General features: G+C 43.1%; 1 protein-coding gene across 1 annotated transcript; it reads right to left on the bottom strand.

Moving 5' to 3' along the window:
* Positions 1–8,754: 8,754 nt before the first annotated feature.
* LOC119732772 lies at positions 8,755–9,216 on the bottom strand. The gene has a single exon (XM_038206382.1). It carries the CDS (start codon positions 9,214–9,216, stop codon positions 8,755–8,757), a length of 462 nt encoding a protein of 153 aa, XP_038062310.1.
* Positions 9,217–27,308: the final 18,092 nt, after the last annotated feature.

The following is a 27,308-nucleotide window of genomic DNA, read 5'->3' as shown; positions in this document are numbered from 1 at the left end:
CCTTATCTGAATAGTCGCCAATTCATACCGACATAAACAAGTTAAAATAAAATACCTGTTACGCTTTTTGGATTCAGTGTTATTGGTGCTAGCTCTTTTCTAAAATGAGAGAAAAACATCTTTCTTTAAAGATTACACTCTGTCAAAATTCTGTTATATTCAATGTAACCCCCCCCCCCCCCAAAAAAAGGAACCCGGTTCAAATAATGATAATACATGTTTTAACCCTACCCAAGCTGTTCTGACTTTTTAGCCTCAAGCCAAGCTTGCGCTTCTTTTGATACCAAAAACAAAAAAAATCGGACCACGGGTTACCGCGCAGCGAATCATTTTAAACTGAATTTCCCAATATACGTAGTGTACACTGAGCATAATTACCAATCGTGCATATGAATAAATAATTTGCCATGATTCCAAAACCGTTTGATCTTGAGCCATGAAATTTCTTGGGTATGTTTAGATAATTTCATTGAGAGTTTTCACTGGAGTGACACTTTTCAAAGTACATGTATTTTAATAAGACATTTACTTCCTCTGTAAATCTGCAGATCCCTCCCTCTTTTTCAAAACGATAACATAAACGATATTTTGTTCACCACCCTGTACATGTAATGCAATTCCAAAAGTAACTTGCAGCAGTGTCAACTCAGATATGTACGCCTGTACATGATGTACATACGTGCTACATGTTCAAACAGCGTTTCAATAGTCGTCTGGTGACCAGCACCCCCCCCCCCTCAAACACACACACACACACACACACACACACACACACACACACACACCCACCCACCCACCTACTTGTTTCACATGACTAGTGTGGACTTTCCATTGCTTTCGTGTAGTTAAGAAAAACCAGTGAAAAAACTCATTTTTCTCAAACTGTGAAAACTCTTTCAACCCAATTTTTTTTCTATGATTCCCTTTAGTGTTTCTCTTCATTCTGCTACAGATAAACCTAACCCAAAAATGCCTCTAAACCTGTTTTCCAGAAATGGGGAAACACTGTGTGGACGTGGGGCAAGTCCACACAACGTCGGTGCTACCTACATTATGTGGACGTCTTTTGTTCGGAAGTCCACACTGCGTATGTAAGACAAACTCACCCACACCCACCCACCCACACCCACACCCACACACACCCACACCCACCCACCCATGCTCTCAAATTTGTTTCCTTGTGGAGACATTTCTTTGTTTGGGTGTAATAAAGTGTGTGTACTAAAATTTTGCAACGTCGCACACTAATGTCAAAATCAGTCGAGACCGGATAGTCCGAGACCGAGACCAAGACCGAGACCTGAAGCTGCGAGACCGAGACCGAGACCGAGACCAGCCCCTTCAAGGCGGACCGAGACCGAGACCGAAACGGTCCGAGACCGAGACCGAGACCGAGACCGCGGATAATAAATATAATCTAAATAAACAACAAGACACTAATTACAGCTGAACAGTCTGTCCTTTAGATGTTGATGTTCATGGGGATGTGAAGGAAGTGATTGAAAGTTAGGAATCACTTGTACCTGCTTAATTGTGTCATGCGAGTGCTCTTCGTGTTTGCTTCATGCCATGAATTACAACATGGCAACAGAATCTGTTATTGTCACAATCAATTAAAAAAATATTGTTTAACTACTATAAAGGGTAAATCTGATGAAAAGACTCTAACTTAGGAGTACGACAATTTGTACTAGTTTTTGCAAAACTTGAACATGTTGAAACTTGACAAAAGTAAAAAGTTAAAGGTGTATGTTTCATCTGTTATAGGAACTCGGACCCTAAACTCCAGAGCCAGCCCTTGGTTTCAGCAATGACCACTAACGGATATTTAAATGCAACTTTAATTTTACATTGGACCTCCTTGTAAACCTGATTCGAAAACAATTTGGAGCAAGAAAATATTGATTTATTTTTTAAAATTTCAGTCATGGAATATAGATTTGTACATGTAGACCAAAAATTGAGAGATGGTAGCCAGATATGGATAGGTCTGCCCCCCCCCCCCCATCCCTCTTTGTGATTCTCCTTCCAACCCTGCATGTTTGTGTGTCCCCTACATGTTTGTTTCTTGTTCCTCTGTCATTTACCTCTGAAGAAGGCCTGGCTAAGGCTGAAATGTAATGCCACTTTATTTTTGTTTTATGTCAATAACGTTACATATACCACAGAAGATCGATGAACCATATTTGCCTGATCTATCTTCTGTTCATCTGCCCGCCGTCATCATCGTCATAAGTCTTTTAGAGAATATGGCCGACACAATAGAAGGGCGCTGTAACAAACTGAATGTGGTGGGCAAGATGCACTTTTAGGATGCATGGCTCGGTGCGCACGCCTCTCTACTTTGGCTACTTTGCCGGGCAATTTACTTGAGTATTTTAGTGACAAGTACGACATTGCCAATATTCTAATCGCTTATTGTGATGGCCGTAAACAGCATATAGCGATTAATGAAACAAAAGTCTTCTCGACTCATGCAAACGCAATTGACATTTAGGAAGGAGACGAGGCAGGCAATAAGACTCTATTTTTGTGTGACCATGGCAGTAGCTCAATTTGTGTTTATCACAAATGAAAAGATGAATACATGGCGAGTCAAAAAGAAAGTGACCGTATGATAAAAAAAAATGGCACGCTCCATTTTGTAAAAAAATATAATTGGGATAAAGAACATGTTATTGAGTAGTAACTGTGAACATTTCACGTAATTTGCGTACTATTCCCAAGTCGTGACTAGTTTAATTAAGAGATCACAAAATTCAGCTGTCCACCACTAATACCAATTTAACGGTCTACGAATTGATGAATATCAATTAATAAATATAATTTTTTTAAAATTTCTATAAGTTAAAAAAAAAAAACGTTTTCTTGCCTCCACGAATAAAGGAAAAATTGAAAAGGAAAATCGAAAAAAAATCACCAATATTTCTAGGGAAAAAGAGTTGAATTGTTCCCCATATTCAAAATACAAAATCTGACGGTAAAAATAATGTTTCAGTCTTGATTCATAAGATTTAAATCTCAGTTGTATTTGGAATCAGTGAGGATGGGTATAAAGTGCTTGTTTCAACATATCATCCCACAATAAAAACGAGAAATAAGAAGAGGAGCAATGGTTATTGGACTATGCCTCACTCACTAGAAAGTGAAGAGAGACATGTCCATTAGCATCACACTGCAGTCACATTTGCCCTAAACTGATTCTTTACTTAACCCTAAAAGGGCCGTGGCGGAATACCCCCCCCCCTCACTTTTTGGCTGGTCTCGACTCGAGACCAGCCAAAATATCCAGACCAAAGGGGACCGAGACCGAGACCAAGACCGAGACCGCAGCTCCCGAGACCGAGACCGAGACCGAGACCGGCAAAAAGTGGTCTCGAGACCGAGACCGAGACCGAGACCGAGACCGAGACCGGTCTCGAGACCTACAACACTGGTCAAAATGCTCTTATTTTAACCAGAGTTAATGTCCTGGGCTGAAATTCGGACTTAATATCCCTTTTCTAAAACTATTCCATTTGCGACGTATCAACCCACCTTGGAAATTCCTAGTTTTCGAGTAAAATCTATATATCTATTTCGTGAAAAACTTGTGGGTCACCAAAACGGTGCCCCGCCATATAAGAAAAAAAGGGGGGGGCGGGGTTTTCATTATGCCCACCCTGGAAATATTGTTCCCACACTCATAGAGAAATGGAACTTTCCACAAACATTGACATTCATGAGAAAAAAATTCCAGATGTAGAGCCATCTCGAACACACCCTTTCAGGGGCGTGGCGACCATATAAGAAAAAAAGGGGCGGGGTTTTCATTATGCCCACCCTGGAAATATTGTTCCCACATTCATAGAGAAATGGAATTTTCCACAAACATTGACATTCGTGAGAAAAAAAAATTCCAGATGTGGAGCCATCTCGAACACACCCTTTTAGGGGCGTGGCAGCCATATTGAAAAAAGGGGCGGGGTTCTCATTATGCCCAACATGGGAAAAATGTGCCCACATCTCATAAAACGAATGAAGCTAATTCCCACAGACACTAATACTCACGAGAAAAAGATCACACGTGGAGCCATCGTAAACACACCCTTTTAGGGGCGTGACAGCCATAATAAAATCGGGGGGGGTAGTCACGATGCCCCTATAAAAGAAAGTTGTGCCAACCTTTCATAAATGGATTGGATTCCACTCGGACAATATATTCATAAAAATCTTCTTTTTTTATGTGAAGCCATCACCAACCTACCTTTTTAGAGGCGCGGCATCCATTTTAAAAATGGGGAGGGGGGTACTCAATATGCACAACATGGAAAATTTTGACCGCGTTTTATATAATAAACTCCACCTCAGATAGCTGTTCAATGTGTTGGAGTAGGGCCGCCTTTATAGTTGGAAGTTACTGTAGGCAAACCCTTTGTTTTCTTACTCTATGCATTATTGCCTCATCTATATTAACCCAGTTACTGGTTCCGTCGTCTGTAGAATTATTTTTAACCTTTCAACTGCAGCAATATCTGAATTGGGGTATAAACTGGGGTACCTTAGTTAGTCCTGGAAAGACTAGTGTTACTTCTACAAATATACATTGTTTCCTCTGCCATTTTTTTCTGACAGACCAAAAGGCATATGCAGTGTCGCACCTGTATAAAGTATAAACAATTTTAATGGATTTGGTCGGGGTAAAAAAAAACCACTCATCAGAGCTTTTTTTCAACATGGCTGCCTCGCCCCTAAAAGGGTGTGTTCACGATGGCTCCACATCTGGAATTGTTTTTCTCATGAATGACAATGTCTGTGGAAAGTTCCATTTCTCTATCAATGTGGGAACAATATTTCCAGGGTGAGGATAATGAAAACCCCGCCCCCCCCCCCTTTTTCTGATATGGTTTCCACGCCCCTAAAAGGGTGTATTCGAGATGGCTCCACATCTGGATTTTTTTTTCTCATGAATGTCAATGTTTGTAGAAAGTTCAATTTCTCTATGAGAGTGGGAACAATATTTCCAGGGTGGGCATAATGAAAATCCCGCCCCCTTTTTTCTTATGTGGTTGTCACGCCTCTAAAAGGGTGTGTTCGAGATGGCTCCACATCTGGTATTTTTTTTCTCGTCTGTGGGACGTTTTATTCGTTCATGAAATATTGACACAATGTTTTCCAAAGTGGGCATAATAATTACCCCCCCTTTTCTTTTAATTGCTGCCGCGCCCCCCAAAAAGGTACTTTTGTGGTGGCTCCGAATCTGGAAAACACTAATAATCTATATAGTTATGTTTTGTGAAGTTTCCTGCTTTTGTAATAAGTGGGAAAAATCATTTTCACTGCGGGCACAACAAGTCCCGCCCCTTTTTTTTTAATGGATGCCACTCCCCTAAAAGTGTAAATTTGCGATGGCTCCACATTTAAAACATTTTCTCGCATGACTATAAACATCTGTGCCAAGTTTCACGCTATTATGCAAAAGTGCACAATTCATCGATATTTTGTCACATATCCGCTGGACTAACACAGCATAATTCACGCATTCGGTTGCGAAGGGCGATTTCTAAAGGTTACGTAACTCATTTTGAATGAAACTACATGTGCACGTACATGTTCACGTTGGCGGGCGAAATCTTTGAAAATTAATTCCTCCCGTTTGGAAGACCGTATCTTCATGCAATTTTCAGGGTTTACTTTCCTCATAATGATCCAAGTATGCGCTGAAAATCGTTGTGATGTGTTCATTATACTTTCGTTGAAATTGGACAAATAGGCCTGGCTACGTGCATCATTGAAAGTTGTAACACTGACGTTTGCAATAGCTGTCAATCTTTTCAAGCCTCACGAATATTAATAAGGTTCATATCCATTAAGGTGTGCAGTAAACATTTTGAGAAAAGCCTCCTTCACGAGTTATTAATTGATAAATATCAACCTTTTCGCCGGCTTCCATTGGTCGATACCGAGACCCACGCCAAAACACGCCGAGGGACGCTAATGAATATGTTAATCTACAATACGATATTGTGTGGCTTGGCCGAAATCGGTCAACCGTAGCGCCTAAGACGCTTTGCTGAACAATGCATGTGACTTGGGTTGGCAGAAATCAGCGGCGAAATTTTCAATGGAGACCGTTAAAATTGTAGCACTAGCGTTTGCAACAACATATTAAGCTGAAATTCGGAATATACTTATGATATAAGCGTTCAACTGCTCGTGAAATAACAATTTTGGGAAATTCCTAGAAAAAGATATAAATACAGAGACTTGGGGAAGTTTTCGAACGATTTCTTCCAGACTTAAAGGTCAGCTATACCAGTAACCAGTATTGACGTTTCGGCATCGATGACGGCGATTTTTTTCACTGACATGAAGCTAAGCATTTCTTCGTCCGTTACAATTTAACTTTTCAATTATAATGTGCATATTTTCTGAGAAACACAACGTTCAAAAGGCCATGTTTTTGTGGTGCATGAATTTAACTGCTCTGCTATAGCGTCGAAGTACGTAATCGGATTAGCTTTGCCTAACAACGGTAGACGCTTTGCCTCAGCAACCACATGACTGAATTATTTGCCTGCAATTGGGACCCCCTATTGTCCCTCTTTTGTTTGTACACTTTTTTTAGGAAGACCTCCCATATGCTTTGTAAGCGATCGCCAAATTGGGGACCTTTGGGAATTGAGGATCATATTGTCCTCTATAGTTCAATGTCCCTTTTGAATGCAGAATCAAATTCACAAACACACACGACTTAGCCTTTTCGCGACCCAAGCTTTTATGACTTTTTAGCCTCGAGCCTTGCGCGTCTTTTGACACCAAAAACATAAAAATCGGACGAGGGTTTGTCCGGCGCTACGCGCCGTGAAAACTAAATTTCCCCATATACGTCGTGTACACAGACCAGAATTGCCATTCGTACATATGAATGATTAATTAGCCATAATTCCAAAACCCTTTGACCTTTAGTCTTGAATTTTCTTGGGTATGTTTATGAAGCTCTATGCTCTATGCATGTACCGAGTTTCAAAAATTGTCGTCACTCGATGGCCGAGATCTGGGGGGGGGGGCGGAATGAGCCCCCCCCCCACCCCCCCCCCCCCCCCCCCCCCCCCCCCCCCCCCCCCCCCCCCCCCCCCCCCGGCTGAGGGATGGTCAAAATAACCCGGCCCATTTAGGGTTAAGAAAAAACGGAGAAAAACAATCTTATTTTACTCCCACTGTTAACACTCTTTCAATCCAAATGTTTATCATGATTTCATTGATGTTCCTCTTCATTTTGCGACACATAAACCTAACCCCAAAATGCCTCTAAACCTGTTTTCCAGAGAGAGAGAAACCTAGCCCTGGTTCGAATCGGATGTAGCAACGGGTACAGCTATGAACTATTCATAAAAGATGGAATTTGCGTCTGGGTGATGTACATCATTTTAAATAAAAGCATAATAATAAACGCGGGCTTGAAAGAGCTCGCGTGGTACACGTGCAACCAAAATAAGAGGACCCACCTAAAAGGTTTTGATAGATTTTGTGATTTTTGAGACTTGTATGAAGATTAACACAAAATGACACTTAAAACCTCTTTAACTGCATTAAATACACTCCATCACAAGGAGAGTAAAAAACCGCACATGTTTATATATGGATAGTTTAAAAGACATATGCAATATATGGGTAGTTTATGATATTAAAGGGCCATTTCTGGCCAATATCATGAAGTTGTTTTTCAAAACTTATGTTTTGTAAAAAGATTATCCAAGGTTCTCAGCTAGCAAAGTCGATAACCATTAAGTTTTACTACATGTGTAATGTATTTCGATAAAAGTTTCGCCGGTTGCAGTTTTCTAATCATATCTGAAAATATGGTATTGACAACCGTCTAAGATTAAATTAAAGATAGTTATAAACTTATTCCTTCCTTTAGTGTTCATTCATATTTTAGATAAAATGGGATTTAATAACTTGATAGCTTAGGCCAAAAAAAAAACAGTCTCCGGTTTCTGGTATGCGCGCGCGTCGCCGTAGCCATGCGCGTCGGCAAAATGAAAAAGTTTTTTTTTTCAATGAAAAATGATGTCTCAAAACCGCCAAATCGATGGTTTGACTGGAATCCTGCTGCTGCACAATTTTAACGTGTTTTTAGATTGGGTTAAGGGGGTCGAGAATAAGCTTTATGTGGCCTCTCTGGACTCCCATATATTTGCACTAAGTTTAGTCGGGCTCCATTTGCAGTCATCAGCCGACATTTGAAGCAAAACAATCAGGTAAAAAAAAGAGAGACTTTTTTTTGGCCCTATTCGCCACTGAAAACACGACTAGCCAAGTCAAAAACGGCTGCCGTGTTAGGTGTAAAGAGAACCGAGATTTTCAACATTTTCTCCGTTGACGTAAAGTTTGCATTTCAAGGCAAAAGAAGACCCAGACAGCAAGCTGCAGGGCGTGCCACGTCTTTTTCTGTCACCCGAGTGTATGACCCACGGCTTTCGGATGGAAAAACAAAACCTTTTACTCGAAAATGTGCAGTATTGAGATAAGACCGCTTCAGGGCATATTGAGGGCGCTAATATCTTTTTGAAAGTTTTAATGTCTTGTATACATAGTTTTGAAAATGCATGACCCATCTTACACTCTGTGTGAAATTTACCTGATTGCAAAAAAATATATATCTTTGAGTTAAGTCATGCATGTGTCTCTGGTTTTCCATGGCAAAACAGCCTATTTCTCAATTAAGAAGTAGCTAACATGATGCGATGCGATGCAATGCGAGGGTGCAGCCTAGCCTACACCAACTCGGGACTTGGTCGCCGCCCTCCACTTATCCCTATCCAGCATTAGGGACCTCAGCTCCCCTGTGTCACTGAGACCAACCGTGTCGATGTACGTAGCTGGTCTCCGCCCCCTCCTTGCAGTTCCATGAGTCGGCTTCCACAGGATGGTGTTGTGGACTGCTAGCTCCGGGAGGCGGATGCAATGTCCTGCTAGAGCCATCCTCCTCTCCCTGATCTTGTCTGAGATGTGTGGAAGGCCTCCATCATGGTCGATGTTGCTGATGTGGTCTTTCCATGAGACATTCAGAGCCATGCGCAGCATCCTCGTGTAGACGCCATCAAGCGATTTCTCCTGCTTTACAGTAAGGGTCCACGATTCAGCTCCGTAAAGCAGTACAGACTCGACCATCGCTACAAAGAGTCGCCTCTTGAGGTCGTCATTGAGCTGGGCTTTCCACACTTTCCTCATTGAGTGGGCCGCACTCAATGCCAGAGCCCTCCTGACCTTCAGCTCCTTCTCTATTGAGGCGATGTAAGATCCCGATGTAAGGGGGCCAGTGTGTCACCCTGCAGTACTCAAAGTAAGGAGTCTCTCTATCAGGAGAGAGCACCTTGGCGCGAGTGCCCTTGTAGCCAGCTGCAACTGCCCGGACCACCTTCTCTGGTACACCATAATTATGCACGTAGGATATGTATCATTTTTCCTCTTTGCACAGTGTCGAAGGCTTTGTGGAAATCAATGAAGGTGGGCACTGCAGGTAGGCCTCACTCTTCCATGAAGGTGCCAACATGAAGGTGCCAGCTATGAACAAATATCATACGAGGAAGATAAGTTCAATGTGTGTACACTTTAGAGATGCGCTTAAAAAAAATTAAGTCTAAATTAATTTAGATTGACTGTTTTACCTTACAAGGTATTAGAGTTAAGTACTTGTTATATTTTGTGGCAAAGAATGCCAATTCAAAATTATATTTAAAAACCTTCAATCCATCTATGATCCAATTTGGAGAAATACACAATACAACTTTCCTATATTCACGGGTTCTTTCGGTCTTCTACCCAGTCTCATATCACAAAACGTCAAATGTTTAAACTTGAGACTCAATTTTATCGAAATCCTATTTTTCGAGTTCAGCTGTTTTGCCATAGGGCCTTCACAAGGTCTGCCTATAAGCATCAGTTTTGCGACGAAATGTTACGAGAAAACTGAAAATCTAAATGTACGGCGTTTGCCCAGGACCACTTGAAAGCTAACCCTGCACACATTCGACGAGTTATTTATTAAACTATCCTTTGATCGATAACAGACAGAACAAACAAAGCAAGGACAGAGTTTAACTGGAATTTCCCCTGGAAATCCCGGTCGTTTGCGATAACATTCTTCTGAACGTACCGAAGTTTACTCAAGGACTATTAATAATATTACTGGAAATTCACCTGAAATTCCGCATCAGTATTTATTACTGCCGTTAGGCCTCGCTCTTTCATAAGGGTGCCAACATGAAGGTGCCAGCTATGAACAAATATCATACGAGGAAGATAAGTTCAATGTGTGTACGCTATAGAGATGCCCTTAAAAAGATAAGTCCAAATTAATTTAGATTGACTGTTTTACCAGCAAGGTATTAGATTGAAGTACTTGTTATATTTTTTTGGCAAAGAATGCCAATTCAAAATTATATTTAAAAACCTTCAATCCATCTATGCTCCAATTTGGAAAAATACATAATAAAACTTTCCTATATTCACGGGTTCTTTCGGTCTTCTATCCAGTCTCATATCACAAAACGTCAAACGTTTGAACTTGAGACTCAATTTTATCAAAATCCTATTTTTCGAGTTCAGCTGTTTTGCCATACACAAGGTCCGCCTATAAGCATCGGTTTGCGACGAAATGTTACGAGGAAACCGAAAATCTAAATGTACGGCGTTTGCCCAGGACCACTTGAAAGCTAACCCTGCACACATTCGACGAGTTATTTATTAAACTATCCTTTGATCGACAAAATACAGAACAAACAAAGCAAGGACAGAGTTTAACTGGAATTTCCCCTGGAAATCACGGTCGTTTGCGATAACATTCTTCTGCACGTACCTAGGTTTACTCAAGGACAATTAATAATATTACTGGAAATTCACATAAAATTCCGCATCAGTATTTATTATTAGAGTGCGAAGTTTATTCAAGAGCAAAAGCTTAGCCTTCACGAAACCTGCCGTTTATGCTTTTAAATTATCATTTTAAAAAAAAAGGTATTGCCTCATAAATACGCTTTAGAAGAAACTTACAGAGCCCATTTGACCCTTCACATTTGGAAAAATTAAAAAGGCATTTAAAGATTCGTTCCCCGTGATATTTTCGAGTTTCACCTCGATTTTTTCCCCTACCAATATAGAAATTATTCAATCTTGAAAGCGACCTCAAAACGAAAAAATCCACTGACGTTTAGTTATAAAAAACCACCTGATGACGTAACTATCACGAATTTCTTCTAGGACTATCTTTTGGTGGTGACCTAAGTATGTACTAAGTCTGAAGGCGATCAGATTTACGAAAGTGCCCAAAGTAGGGTGTTTTAATCGTGTACAAGCCCTCTGGGGAAAATGCATCTTTAATGTGACGTAACCTGACACCTGATGACATCACGATCACGACTTTCATCTAGAACCATCTGTGGGTGGTGGTCTGAATATGTATTAAGTCTAAAGTCGATCGGATTTTTACGAAGATGCTAAACTGGAGTGTTTTAAAACGTGTACAAAACATATGGGGAATAAATGCATGACGTCACGATCACAAATTTCTTCTAGGACCATCTGTTGGTGGTGTTCTAAGTATGTACCAAGCCAGTATGAAATCAATCAGATTTTATAAAAAGTGCCGAAGTGAACTGGTAGAAGAAGCGTGTGCAAAACCTATGAAGAAAAAGTCTGAAAAAGGAGAAAAAAAGAAGGAAACTAGACTTGTGTTTGTGGACAAACACAGGGCTGTTTCGGTAACTTTTTGTGACATGTGACTTGTAAAGTTTCAATATTAAGTTCCATCCAGGAAGGATGTGTAGTTCTGTTTATAATAACTGGTGGCATATAATATGTGATTACATTCCCATGGCTTTGAATCATGACGTCACATGCGACGTGATGATATCATGATGACGTCACATCAATTTTCATCTATAAATATATATTTTGTTAGTAAATAACAACTTAGCCAGAGCATACATCTTTCACCAATTTGAAATTATAAGGCACTTCCGGTTTCAGCCGGAAGGAAGGGTCACGTGATTTTGCACATAATATAAAAAATGAAGACCTTGGATTATTCTATCGATTCCGGCAAACGTCAAGTTCAGGTCTCTCATGGTTGATTTTATATTTATTTTCAAAGATTAAATATATTAATCTTTAACGTGACGTGACCCATGATGACATCATCGTTGCGAAACTTCAATTTTCATTTATAACACATCCCGGTTTAACCCTAAAAGGGCCGGGGGGGCGGAATCCGCCCCCCCCCCCTCAACATTTTCCGTGATAGCCTCTAAAAAAATTTTTTTCGCGACCCGAGCTGTTATGACTTTTTAGCCTCGAGCTTTGCGCATCTTTTGATACCAAAAAGATAAAAATCGGACCACGGGTTGCCGCGTAGCGAAAAATTTTCCGGCGCTACGCGCCGTGAAAACTTAATTTTCGCATATACGTCGTGTACACAGAGCAGAATTGCCATTCGTACATATGAATAATTAATTGGCCATAATTCCAAAACCCTTTGACCTATAGTCATGAAATTTCTTGGGTATGTCAAGGAAGAGTTGCTCTCTGCATGTATTGAGTTTCAAAATTTTTCGTCACTCGATGGCCGAGATCTTAGGGGGGGGGCGAATCCGCCCCCCCCCCGGCTGAGAGATGGTCAAAATAACCCGGCCCCTTTAGGGTTAAATACATACTAACTTTCAACCCAATCGGACCTGTAGTTCTGTAGATATAGGCCTTCAAAATATGCATTTACATTGTGACGTCCCCGGTCACGTGATGACGTCATCATGACGTCAAGTTAATTTTCATCTATAAGATGGTTAAAGGTTAAGGATGTGCTGGGGCGGTATGGAGAATCGAGCAGCTCCATTTCCACTGAAGTACTCCATTGTATAGCACGGCGTCTCAACATTAGCCTCTCCTAATCAAATCCTACTGCCTGGCTTCTCGTGCCAACTCCCGTTTTTACAGAATGGCAGAGGGTGTCAGCGAATTTCTGGCGCTATAACCAGTTGCTCCGGGTAGGTGGAGCTCGTCAACCTTGGTTGGTAGTCCGCCTAGGAGAAGGACAACTCTGATTCCAAACACGGGTAGGTGGAGCTCGTTAGCCTAGGTCGGCGATCTGCCTAGGAGAAGGACAACTCTGATTTCAAACCCGGGTTGTTGGGGCTCGTTAGCCATGTAAGGCAGCCCACCTAGGAGAAGGAAACTCTGATTTCAAACCCGTGCAGTATCGGCCTGCTTATATCTGTATGGTCACGGATCAGAATATGACCATCGCTCCCCACAGCGTGACGTAGGAGTCGTCTTGTGGTTGGCGTCAGGAAGGGCATCCAGCTGTGAAATCTTGCTCCAATTGTTCAAACTATGGCTAGTAATATGAATAGGCGGGGTACAGCCTCAAGTACTCCGTGGGCCGCTTCACCAGCCTTCGTCAAACATAGAGGTGGAGGAGGAGGCCAAGCCGCAGTAAGTTATGACGGCTATTCGCCCGATGTCCTGCGGGGAGGTCAGAACAGGAGGGGGGTTGAGCGTTTGAGGTTGGCAACGTGGAACATTGGCAGCATGTCGAGGAGGTCTGGGGAGGTGGTGGATGCGATGGTGAGGAGGGGAGTGGATATGTGCTGTGTGCAGGAGTCAAGGTGGAAGGGAGGTAGTGCAAGGTGGCTTGGTAGGAGGGGTGAGCGGTATAAGTTCTTCTGGATGGGCACTGATGACGGAAGCGGAGGTGTCGGGATGTTGCTGGTAGAACGGTGGGTTGACCAGGTGATGGCGGTTCAGCGAGTCAGTGAACGGATCCTGTTGGTGAAGCTACTGGTCGGGAGGAGAGTGGTCAACGTTATCTCGGCCTATGCCCCACAGGTCGGGAGGTCACGGGAAGAGAAGGATTCCTTCTGGGATCAGATGGTTAGGGTAGTCTCGAGGCTGCCACAGAGAGAGGGTGTCATTGTGGGAGGTGATCTCAATGGCCATGTGGGTGCGGCTGCAGATGGTTATGATGGCGTGCATGGAGGCATGGGTTATGGTGACAGGAATGTCGCGGGTGAGCGGATCCTCGAGTTTGGTGACGCGGTCGGGCTGGTGATATGCAACACATTCTTCAGGAAGACCCCCAACCAGCTGGTGACGTACAGTTCCGGTGGAAGCAATAGTGCTATCGACTTCCTGATGGTCAGGAAAGGGGACCGCACCATGGTGAAGAATGTCAAGGTCATCGCAAGTGAAGAGTGTGTTTCACAACACCGTCTTGTCGTTGGTGACCTGGCTCTGGCTCTGGTTGGTGCTAGGAAGGTGAAGAAGAAGCAAGTGCCGAGATTGCGAGTGTGGCGGTTAGCCAAGGAGGATGTGAGCGAGAGGTTTAGAGCAAGGGTGGAGGAATTGGCAGAGCAGGCTGTGATGGAGGAAAGTGTGGATAGTAGGTGGTCTGTGCCCAGGAATATCTGGTTGCAAGCTGCAGAAGAGGTCTGTGGGTGGACGAAGGGTGAGCCTAGGCACAAGGAGTCATGGTGGTGGACCGAAGAGGTCAGGAATGCAGTTGATGAGAAGAGGCGCCGCTTTAATATATGGAAGTCATCGGGCGAGAAGACGGATAGGTTAGCGTACCTCGAGGCAAAGCGGATATCACGGAGACAGGTGTGGATGGTACAAGATGCCAAGAGAAGGGAGTTTGCAGCGGATCTACGGAGTGGTGAGGGTAGGAGGCAGTTCTTTAAGATTGCCAAGCAGATGGCAAAGGAGCGGCAGGATGTGACTGGTGCGAGCTGTGTCAAGGATCAGGATGGTAATTTCGTGACGGATATTGAAGGTGTGCAGGAGGTGTGGAGGAGATACATGGAGCGGCTGCTCAATGTGGAGAACGAGTGGGACAGGGAGGTGGAAAGTAAAGTGGTGGAGGGTCCATTTTGCCTCATCGAAGAATGGGAGGTGGCTCAGGCACTGAAGCACACCAAGTCTGGGAAGGCCGCTGGTCCATCTGGAGTGGTTAGTGAGATGATGAAGGCCTCTGCAGGTGTCAGTGTACAGTGGATGACGGTCTTGTGCAATTCCATTTTAGCAGAAGGCCGTATTCCCACAGATTGGCAGAACAGCATCTTGGTTCCCCTGTTCAAGGGCAAGGGTGACCCTTTAGAGTGTGGCTCTTTCAGGGCCATCAAGCTCCTGGAGCAGGCAATGAAGGTGTGGGAGAGAGTGCTTGAGGTACGTCTGAGGATGCAGGTGGAGATTGACGAGATGCAGTTCGGCTTTACGCCGGGTAGAGGAACTACTGACGCCATTTTCATTGTACGACAGCTGCAGGAAAAATTTCTGGCCAAGAAGAAGAAGCTCTACCTCGGGTTTGTGGATCTTGAGAAAGCTTTTGACCGGGTGCCAAGGGAGGTTGTGCGATGGGCCTTGAGGAAGCGGGGTGTGGAGGAATGGCTGGTGAGAGCAGTGATGATGTTGTACACTGGTGCTAGTACGGTGGCGAGGACAGGTGCAGGGGATAGCAGGAGTTTTGAGGTGAAGGTTGGTGTACACCACGGCTCGGTACTGAGCCCCCTGCTATTTGCTACTGTGATGGACGTGGTGTCCAGTGAGACGCGAGGCGGGCTGCCTTGGGAACTGCTGTATGCGGACGACCTAGTCCTTATAGCAGAGACAAGGGAGCAGCTACATGCAAAGATTGCAGCATGGAGAGTGTGTCTGGCATCTAAGGGTCTGAAGATCAACGCCGGGAAGACCAAGGTGATGGTTAGTCGCGTCAGCGGTGGGCCAATGACGAGCTCTGGTGCATGGCCGTGTGGTGTGTGTGGGAAAGGTGTAGCTGCCAACTCAATCCAGTGTACAACGTGTAGGAAGTGGGTTCACAGGCGATGTAGTGGCTTGAAGGGTAGTCTTCAGGCTGCTAGCGCCACGTTCGTTTGTAAGAGATGTCGGGGTGATGATCTACGGCCAGAGGAGAGAGAAGCGGGTCTGGAGGTCTGCGGTGACACGTATGAGGTGGTGGAGTCGTTCTGCTACCTGGGTTACATGCTGGGTGCTGAGGGAGGAGCAGATGCAGCAGTGACATCACGCGTGAGGAGTGGGTGGAAGAAGTTCAGGGAGCTGGCCCCATTTTTGACATCCAAGGCGCCGCCCCTGAAGATGAAGGGCCAGGTATACACCGCCTGTGTCCGAAGCAGTATGGTGTACGGCTGCGAGACATGGCCCACAAGGGTGGGGCACATCCAGCAGATGGAACGAGCAGAGATGAGAATGATCAGGTGGATGTGTGGGGTGTCTCTGGCTGACAGGCTGTCAAGCGAGGAGCTGAGGAGGAGAGTGGGAGTGGAGGGGATCGGCATCGTATTGAGGAGGCACAGGCTGAGGTGGTTTGGTCATGTGGAGAGAAGGGAGGATGTCAACTGGGTCAAGAGGTGTACCAACGTAATTGTGGGTGGGCCCACACCCGTCGGCCGACCGCGCAAGACTTGGCAGAGCTCCGTGTCAGATGACATGCGACTGCTTGGAGTCAATGCGAGGGATGCGACGGACAGGGCCAAGTGGAGGAGAGCCATAGGGAGAAAGCAGGCCAACCCAGAACAGACTGGACAACGGCCTTAAAACCGACATGATGAAGACATCCCGGTCTAGGTACATACCAACTTTCAACCCAATCGGACCTGTGGTTCTAAAGATATAGCCCAATCTGTCATATCTAGCCGACTTCTGCTAAAAAAAATTCACATCAAAAAAATCGCATATAATTTGACGTCAAGTGACTCATGATGACGTCATGATGACGTCAATGTTCGAGGATCAATTTCAGATGCTGGTCTTATTGTGTGCAGAGTATGAAGGCAATCGGATTGATTTTAGGGGGCAAAGTGCCGGTAACAAAAATACGTGTACAAATGCTATGGGCAAAAATGACTGGAAAAAAAAACCCTAGATTTATGTCAAGTATGTTTGTGGACAAACATAGAGCTGTTTCGGTAGCTTTTTGTGACATGTAACATGTAAAGTTTCAAGTATAAGTTCCATCAAGGAAGGATGTGTACTTTTGTTTATAATAAATGGTGGAATATAATAGGTGGTTACAGTCTCATAGGGCTTTGAATTTTGACGTAACATGTCACGTGATGACGTCATCGTGACGTCACTTAAATTTTCATCTATAACACATCCCGGTTTAGGTACATACCAAGATTCAACCCAATCGGACCTGCAGTCATGGAGATATAGGCCTTCAAAATATGCACCTATATTGTGACGTCACATGTCACGTGATGATGTAATCGTGACGGCACTTAAATGGTCATCTATAACACATCCCGATTTAGGTTTCAACCAAATCAGACGTGTAGTTCTGTAGATATTGGCCTTTAAAATATACATTTTTTTAATATGACGTCACATGTCATGTGATGACGTCATCGTGGCGTCACCTAAATTTTCATCTATAACACATTCCGGTTTAGGTACACACCAACTTTCAACCCAATCGGACCTGTAGTTCTTGATATATAGCCCAATCTGTCAGATATAGCCGAGTTCTGCTAGAAAATGGTCACAACAGAAAAATCGCATATAATGTGACGTCACGTCATCTATAACACATCCCGGTTTAGGTACATACCAAGATTCAACCCAATCGGACCTGCAGTCATGGAGATATAGGCCTTCAAAATATGCACCTATATTGTGACGTCACATGTCACGTGATGATGTAATCGTGACGGCACTTAAATGGTCATCTATAACACATCCCGATTTAGGTTTCAACCAAATCAGACGTGTAGTTCTGTAGATATTGGCCTTTAAAATATACATTTTTTTAATATGACGTCACATGTCATGTGATGACGTCATCGTGGCGTCACCTAAATTTTCATCTATAACACATTCCGGTTTAGGTACACACCAACTTTCAACCCAATCGGACCTGTAGTTCTTGATATATAGCCCAATCTGTCAGATATAGCCGAGTTCTGCTAGAAAATGGTCACAACAGAAAAATCGCATATAATGTGACGTCACGTGACTCATGATGACGTCACGATCATGTCAATGTTCGGCAAAAAACTTCAGATGCTGGTCTAAGTGTGTGTCAAGTATAAACTCAATCGGATTGATTAAAAAAAAAAACGTGTACAAATGCTTAAGGCAAAAATTACTGAAAAAAAAAAATAATAATAATAATAAAAAAAGACCTTTAACGACAACAAAGGCTGTTTCGGCTGGTTGCCGAAACAGCCCCCCCCCCCCGAAAAAAAAATAAATCTTAACGAGAACAAGATCTGTTTCGGTGTATACACCGAAACAGCTAATTAACATTACCAAAAAAACTCTACCAATGTATAAATAAATGAACAAGTGCACTGTTATCATTATTAAGCGATTGTTTGAGGCAACGTGATGACTTTAAAAGTAGCTTACTACATTGTTATATTTTAAATATTACTTTTTTCTTTTACATTATTTAATAGCAAACAAATTTGTCAAATCAAATTTCGTTCATTTAAAATAAGACGTATTCGTTCATATGTGAAAAAGGTCATTTTATGTGACTGCACATGGACTAAAAATGCATAAACTCATAAAAAACCATCAAAATGCAGAAAAGCCCATTATTTCTGTTCATCGAACAGACATATACCTGTAGCATTTCCGCCAAGTTGCGGAAAAGCCTTTGGTTTTGTTCTGAATTTTTGTTCTTTCTTCTTCTTCCCTCTTTTTAAGTTCTTTCAAAAAAGACTTTGTATACGCTTTGGACGCAACATTTGGCTTTCATCTTTGTCAAACATCATTCAGCAAAGTTGTGGCCCAAAGAGTGTGTCATTGTGACGTCATCATGGTTTATGTGGCGTCATCTTAAAGGCGTATATTTAAAGATCAATTGTCTAGAAAAATATAAGTCTGATAGGGTTCAACCTCGTTTACATGGGTACGAAATCTTGCTGCGCCATTTTTCCCATCATGCCTTGCGCGATCTCAACCCTTGGAATTGTGCAATTTAAATGTGTCAAAATATGTGTTTAATGTTAGTGATTTTAAGAATCAATACTTTCAAACATAAAGTTTGGACGTTGCGTTATTTAGCAAAGATTTGTATTAAATGTACGTACCCCTTTCGTCCCTGTACAACGGCAGATACAAAGTTCAGTTGTTTTAACGAAAAATGAGGCTGCAATAATCCATATCGTGGAGGCATCGCTAGTTTTGAATAACAATTCATAAATACCTGAGACAGTTTACGCATTCCTATGAAATCCGGTGCCTTTTAACGTTTCATTGGTTGAACGTTCAAATTCCTCCCGTATGCATGCGCAATGTACTACCAGTGAATCAGTATTTCATGGTCTGAAATTTACACTTCACCAGCCCACCTGCGTTTTGCGCGTCATCGTGCAGTACGCGCGACGCGCACGCCGATGTCTCTATAAGGTTACGAGTTGTGGAGGGGCATTCCATATTACAGTCAGAGGGGTGATTCGTAAAACATGATGTAAAATTGTTTTGTTTTTGTTTTTTTGACCGAAAAGGTATTTATGAATGGGAATAAATGTATGTTCGGTCGGTAGTAATTACCCTCGGTTTCGCTTCGGCTAATTATCGCCCATCCAGACTCAAACCGGTCTTAAACAGAGTGTTATAATATCTCCCAAACACACATTTATACCCTTAAAAATTGTTGTGCGTGACGTAACATGCAAAGCACGCGAGCGCATTATTATGGACGCGCAGGGCGGGATATCTTCAAAATGCGCGCGCATATACGCTCTGAATAGCCAGTCAGCATCGTTCACGTGTTCATCACGGACAGGGATTAGTGAAGGAACGCGCACGCACCCATGGAGTCGAAATTGGATTGGTTTGAAACTTGGTATGTAGTTTAACTGGGATGTGTGATAGGTAAGAATCGAAGTCACGTTCTGGTGACGTCATCGTGGATTTTTATGTCATTTTAAATGTAAAAAATGTGAGTCGCCTATCTTTTTGTACTGCGTCCCTCTTCAACAGGTCGAATACCCACACTACTAGCTGACTCGCAGCAAGCTCTGGATGACGCACACAGTGGCTTTCCAGCCTCATCCTCCACTCCCTGACGTGAGCTGAAACTCTGCGCAGGGTGTTGTAGAGCTGGATGTTGGGCACACGGTCTTCCCAACTAACGTTGACTGCCATCTTAGCATTTGCCTGTAGACGCCGTCTAGCGCTCTCGTGCTTTGCTGTCCTCGTCCACATCTGAGCTTCATAAAGAGGTAAAGACTCAACTGTAGCCACAAACAGACGTCTCTTGATGTCGTCGGTGAGACCAGGTCTCCATACTCGACTCATACCATGAAAGGCCTTCCACGCTAACGCTCTCCTCGCTCTCATCTCGCTCTCAGTTGTTCTTATAAGGACTTCGAGGTATTTCAACTCCTCAACGACCTATCGGGGAGCGCCATTTCGGGACCTGATGATTCTGTCCTCATAGTTGAACGTCATCACTTTGGTCTTCTTTGAGTTAAGCTGTAGCCCTCCTCGGCAGCACTGGAGCTCCACAGCTGCAAGCAATGCAAGTGCTTGGTCCACCGTGTCGGAGAGGAGACTGATGTCATCAGCAAAGTCGAGGTCAGTGATCACCACTGGTGGCACTCTCCGACTTCTACGACAGGCGAGCGTACAGCCATGCTCTTCCTCCTTTCTCTCGACGGCCCGTCTCAGCGCAAAGTCTAACATGAGCACGAACAAGAAGGGCGACAGCGTGTCCCCCTGCAGGGCTCCGACCTGGATCTAGTAGAGGTCCATGGTACCGTCTGGGGTGACCACCTTTTCCTCCTCATCTTGCCAAGATTGCCATCACCAGCTTCTCTGGAACACCGCACGCGCGAAGGATCTCGATGAGCTTGTCTCTTTGCAAAGTGTCAAATGCTTTTTTGAAATCAAAGAAGGTGATGACACACGACAGGTTTTTCTCCTTGACTCATTCCAATAATCGCCGCAGGGCAAGGATCTGCCTGACTGTAGATCATTTCGGGTAAAAGCCGTTCTGCGAGTCTCGCAAGAGTGGATCAGGCACAGGGCGTATGCGATGCAAGATCATACGGTTGTATGTCTTTGCAACAAGCGAGGACAAACTGATCTCCCGGTAGTTTTCGGGCTTTGAGAGGTCTTCCGACTTACGTACCGGTACGATGTTGAGAGTAACCCACTCCCAGGGATTTCCTGAGGGTCTAATTCTGACTCGATTGCACCAAACGTAGGCTTTGTTTATGAGAGTCAATACTGTGTCGTCTAGAGGGACATACTTCAGTGGTTCAGGTGTTACCCCGCCCCACCAAAGCTTTTCCTAGTTTTGATGTACGACTTGGCCTTCTGGTACTCCTTCAAGGGGAAGGGACCTTCAGGTATAATCAGGTTGCTAAGCACTTGGACTACTGGTGTGTCCTCATCTACTATCTCTGGCGGATTTCCTAGCGGCTTCTTAAAGTGGGCATGCCAGAGCAGCACTATCTCCTTAGCGCTTTGGGCTTTGAGCTGGGCAAACTGGGAGCTACGAGAATCTCGATCTCTGTTGAAGGCGCAGTATATGTGCCTCGAGCAGCCTCTACCTCACCGCGGCATCTCTTGGTTCCTTGCTTCTCTCCTTCTTCCGCTTCATCTCTACTTGCTTTAGACAAGCTTCCACAGCCTCGTGGTTTGCAGACAGAAAGTGCTTGTAGATGTCCGAGAGCTGGTCATCGTCACTTTGCAGTGCTTGGTACCTATTCTTGACTTCGACAGCGAAGCGAGTCTGTAGCTTTTTGTTTACGGCTGGTTCGCACCACTTGTATTTGGCTTCCTTGGTACTATCAAGCTGAGTCGCACTGTTACTGTCACCACTCTGTGATCTGAGTATAGGGACCCAAAAGAATTGTAGACTTCACAGTTGCTGACAATCGTCCTCCACTTCCTACGCACAAGTACGTAGTCCAGCTGGTGGGTCGTATCCTGCGGTGACCTCCATGTCCACATCTTGCCTCTCCTCTTCTGGAACAGAGTGTTGGCCGCTAGAAGCCGGTGATCCTCCATGACTTCGAGAAGTCAGCTATTGTTATCGTTGGTCTCTGGGCTGGCTGTGAACGCTACATCTTCAGGGCCTAGCCTGGCATTGAAGTCGCCAAGAACAGCCAGGAAGTCAGGTTGAGCAACTGACTGACATTGATCCGAAACTTGGCTCAGAGGTTGGCATTGAAAAATGACGTCGCCACATGTCATGTGACCTCACCTCAAGGTTGATTTTTCAATGTCCATTATCTAGAGAGATGTTTAAAATTATGAAAAGTGCGTCAGACGTCATCTTTACGTCATCAATAGAGAACATTTCTTAAAAATATATCTAAGAAATGATCGACGTAAAAACATTGGTGGTAATAACACTTTGTTTGAATTCATTACCAACATTTTCTTTAACCCTAAAGGGGCCGGGTTATTTTGACCATCTCTCAGCCGGGGGGGGGGGGCGGATTCCGCCCCCCCCCCCCTAAGATCTCGGCCATCGAGTGACGAAAATTTTTGAAACTCACTACATGCATAGAACAACTCTTCCTCAACATGCCCAAGAAATTTCATGACTATAGGTCAAAGGGTTTTGGAATTATGGCTAATTAATTATTCATATGTATGAATGCCAATTCTGCTCGGTGTACACGACGTATATGCGAAAATTCAGTTTTCACGGCGCATAGCGCCGGAAAATTTTTCGCTACGTGCAAACCCGTGGTCCGATTTTTATGTTTTTGGTATCAAAAGATGCGCAAAGCTCGAGGCTAAAAAGTCATAATAGCTCGGGTCGCGAAAAAATTTTTTTTAGAAGCTATCGCGGAAAATGTTGAGGGGGGGGCGGATTCCGCCCCCCCGGCCCTTTTAGGGTTAAATGCGCAATGGAATTTACAGTGTGATGTTATGATGGCATCGTTTTCTTTTGTTTAATTGTTTCCCCCCCCCAAAAAAAAAATAGGACATTTCCATACATGTCATGAATAAAGCGCGGTATTGATAAGATGGTATCTCTACCGTTTGCGAGATTGATTTGAACCAAATTAACAGTCGCATTCATATTACTCGTCCATTGCGGTCATGGATCGTAAATTTCCATTACAATGTTCAAGCCACTCAAGTATGGGTTAGTAAATAAATGTTGCCTGGTGTTGTGGAAATAAAACAAACAAATATTTTATGCTTAGGATCCTCACGAACATATTCGAAAATAACAACGTTGGAATTAAGATGTCGTAAGGTCAGAGATTGAGATTGAGAGAATTTCTTTTTTTTTGGCAACTGAGCGATATCGCACAGCGTAATTTTCCAATGGCATCCGCTGGGTGTGTGTGAATTGTAGTCGGTCAACAACTGCCGTTTGTGCACGGTAACATCATCATATTCGAACCAGGCGCGCGCAGATGTTTTAAAGTTTTCACTTTCTTAGGATGGCTAACCAACATAATTGTGGTGGCCATGAAGGTACATAATTATTATTATAACAAGTCATGACATTTTTTGGCGATGTCCTGAACTTTTTAAGGACTAGTCGTGATTTTTTTCAAGACGGTGTCATTTTTTTTTCGAACATCGTGAAATTCTCACAACTGGTCATGAAATAATTATTATTAAGCGACTTTGTGATTGTTTGTTTTCTTACGCCAACCCATCAATTGTTTTGCGACACAGTGAGTTTTTTTTAGGACAAGTTGTGAATTTTGTCACGTGAAAAAAATCTTGAAAACAAATTAGCGATGTTTGAAAAAGAAATTAAAGATATCACAAACTAATACACGTCTATTATGCCAAAAATCACGATGTTGAAAAAATTTCACGACTAGTCGTGACAAAATTCAAACTGGTTGTAAAAAACTAATTTATGATGCATTAGTTTCAAGAGTCATAATTGGTTTTGACGTCATGATTTTTTTAATCAAAAACAATGTCTCGGGGAAAACGAATTCATGATTTCTAGTTTCAACAAACTTCACCACTGGTTGTGACGTCGGTGAACATTCCATTACTGGTTATTTCAAGAAAATCGCCAATTTTCGTAGAACTCGTCAAGAAAAAAAATCACGACGTCGTTGGTATACATGGATAAATTCTATTTAATTTGTTGAAGTAACAAATAGGACATACTAAATTAATTTTGTTTACAATAGGTTTGGCAGATACATTTTCAAATTGTGAGAAATGTGTGTATAATGTCACAAAATTTCTTAAATAAATGCGCGCATTTAAAACACAAAATTCACAAAAGTCCTATGCTCTGTTCATAAAATGATTCGGTTATTCTGATAATAATGTTGTGCTTATATAGCGCCTTATACGTGAGACGCTCCACAATTATTATCCCTCTTCATCTGGAAAAGACCATTTTTCTGCAGCAGCTTGAGATCAGCGCAATCTGGCCTCAACCTTCACGGGTACCCTTTTAAACCCAAGTGTGGAGGGAGGAAATTGTAGTTAAGTGTCTTGCCGTGAACACAAGCACTATGTTCCCCGCCAAGGCTCGAACCCATGTACAACGGCACATGAATCGAACGACGTAACCATTCTATCCCAACGCTCCAAGCTGACGACTATATAATTCCCTCTTCAGACATATCCGTAAAATCTACAAGTATTGGATGACAAACTAGCAACGCCTTTGTACAGTAAATCAAGACTTACATTCAGATATCAAAGAACATGAAGCTAATTCAAACTTCATGTTTGCCATTGAATGAAATGATTTTCCTCAGTAGCCTTCTCCAAAACTAAATATATAAGCTACATTTTGCATCAAACTCCATTCGATTTTTGTCAAAATACATGGAATGTGGCCGGTTTTAGTGTTGCACGAATCAAGTTTGCGCTAGAAATAACTAGCGGAAAGAGTTCCTTTGACCGAAACCGAATCTTTTAGCACTCAGGATCAGTGGTTAGGGGATGCAGTTAACATAAAAGCTCATCAAGCCAAAGCTTGACACTAGTGATTTATGTTGGTATCGTGCACCTCGTCGTGTTTGTCTATACTATAGATGACAAGGTATGGCTTTTTCCTGTTGTCTCATAGACCAAGCAAATAAATAAACCTATCTGGGTTAAACAAACAGTTGACTCCCGACAATGAGAAACCGTCCGTTGGTCTTTCTTTGTAATATACAAATACACATACACATAAATCACTTATTAAAGTCCATCATTTGCAGCTATCCGAAAAGTCACTGGCGTAATTATTGTTGAAAAACATACTTGGTTGAAAGATAGTAAGGGGACTAAACTCCCTGTGAAATTATTATTTCTGGCAAACTGTCATTTTGAAGTAAATTACGAAAGAAGGCCTCTCCAGCGATGCTTCTTAAGACGCACCGTAGTAAATTTAAATTAGTATTTCGTTTTGTTATTCGGCGAACCGCGCGCAAGCATTGGCACGACGCACACGCGTGCGCGGTTGCTATAATTCGTCGGATCTGTGCGCGACATCGCGTTGCTGCAATCGGCTCAGTGAGAACGTGTCTCGGACGCTGAATTCAGGCCCAATTCAAAACATGATTCAGCAACTAAACTTTTGATTTGAAATTGAGATGCTAGAATGCTGTTTTTCTCGAAATATACAGCTAAAGCTGAGCTGAAATTTCATCAGGTTAGTTGTTCAGTACCCTTCTTTAGATTTTGAGCACTTTTGCTGCTTCAAACGAACAAAATGCACAATTTACAAATAATGGACTATATCTTTAACAAGAGATTGGCGTTTGTTGAGCTACAACCACAGAGTGATCGAGTAGACAATCATTTCATTAAAAACTGTCCAGTAACGTTGTGAATATATTAATGTCAGAACAGAAAAAGAATAACGAACTTCAGCATTTTCAGTTGAAAAATTGTTTAAATTTTTAAATATAATGCATCTTTTTGGATTTGATAAATTTCAGCACACATTTTATTTACACGTACACCTTATTTCCGGTTTGATGACGTCATATCAGTTACAATCTGTCAGTAAATATTCCTATTAATATTATGTTTGTGCATGTAGGCCTGAGTCAGGGCTGAGCGAAGGGCCTAGGCCTACTTCGCTCGTACCCCCCCCCCCCCCAAGCCCTGCAAACAGGACGCTGGGATACTCTGATGAATTCACGCTCTGATTGGTTGGATTTTGCGTGACCTGTGACCCCCGCGTCATCACGGTCATGTCTAGTGCAAGGTTGAAAACGGCCGTTAAGACTGATTCATTACTCTTTTATTCCAGTTAAGAGATTGTTTTCGTTGAAAAGCGTAATAATGTAGGAAATCTGTAAATCTTATCCGTGTTCAGTGTGTTGTAAATTTACAATTCCCGTCACTTGCTCAGGCTTCGTTTCGAATCGATTATCACGAATGTTCGGATTCCATTATACGACGCACAAAATGTTGTCCACATGGTCCGCAATGAAACAGAGATCACATTCGGTATATTGGAAAGTGTGCATTTGTATGAAAGTTTTCGGATGGCATTTGCGCACATTGTCTAACTGCGGTCTTGAACAGCTGCACCCAGATGCTTTATACATAGGTCATAGACCACTTCCTTCCAAAGATTCTGTGAAGCTCATCAGAGTATCCCAGCGTCCTGTTTGCAGGGTGGGGTACGAGCAAATAGGCCTACATACACAAATAAGCACGTGCGCCGTACGCATCTCCAGATAGCGCCCTTTGCCTTCTCAGAAAGTAGAGTACCGAAGTGAATACGTCCCCCGCACAAAATGTGTGAATGACATTAGCGCGTGATTCAGCCCGTGAACCGTGAACCAACTCGCGCGCGTACTCCATTCGTTTGCGCTACACTTTCTGGTTCTAAATGACGTCACACTTCGGTACTCCATAGTGGTACTATAGTGGTACGGTGTGCCACCGTGCGCACCATCTACCGCGGGCCTGTACAGCACACCGTCCCGCGGTGAACGTAATGTAGCGTGCGGTATGACACTAACTTGCGAGGACGCTTTGTGCATCCTCGATTGGCCCCAATATGCGTGTGGGTCACTCACACTAAGGATTGATGGGTGTAACTTATAGGTTTAAGCCTTTTAATGCCCCATATCCATTTTCATCCCAATACTTGTCAATCTTGACAGCCCCGTAAGGCCGTCCGGCCCTACCCGGTCACACCGCCATGCAACCCCTTCCGGGCGTACTATCCCAGCCACGTAACATAATATTCATGTTAATCATGAAGTGAAGAGAACTTCTGAAATATAGATATTATAATGGATGTTTAAATTTATGTATAAATAACACCTAACTTTCGGTTGGATGACTTCACAGCATTTCGAAGCCCAGGGACAACATATTGGCGTATATCATTATCT

This window comes from Patiria miniata, unplaced genomic scaffold (genome assembly GCF_015706575.1).
Source record: "Patiria miniata isolate m_02_andy unplaced genomic scaffold, ASM1570657v1 HiC_scaffold_1, whole genome shotgun sequence".
In the NCBI taxonomy this organism is placed as follows: Eukaryota; Metazoa; Echinodermata; class Asteroidea; order Valvatida; family Asterinidae; genus Patiria; species Patiria miniata.
Note: the sequence above shows the minus strand (reverse complement) of the source record. Positions and strands in the feature narration are given on the sequence as shown.

Excerpts from the sequence above, each read along its gene's own strand:
- LOC119732772 (XM_038206382.1), bottom strand. The coding sequence starts at position 9,216 with ATGAGGAAAGTGTGGAAAGCCCAGCTCAATGACGACCTCAAGAGGCGA.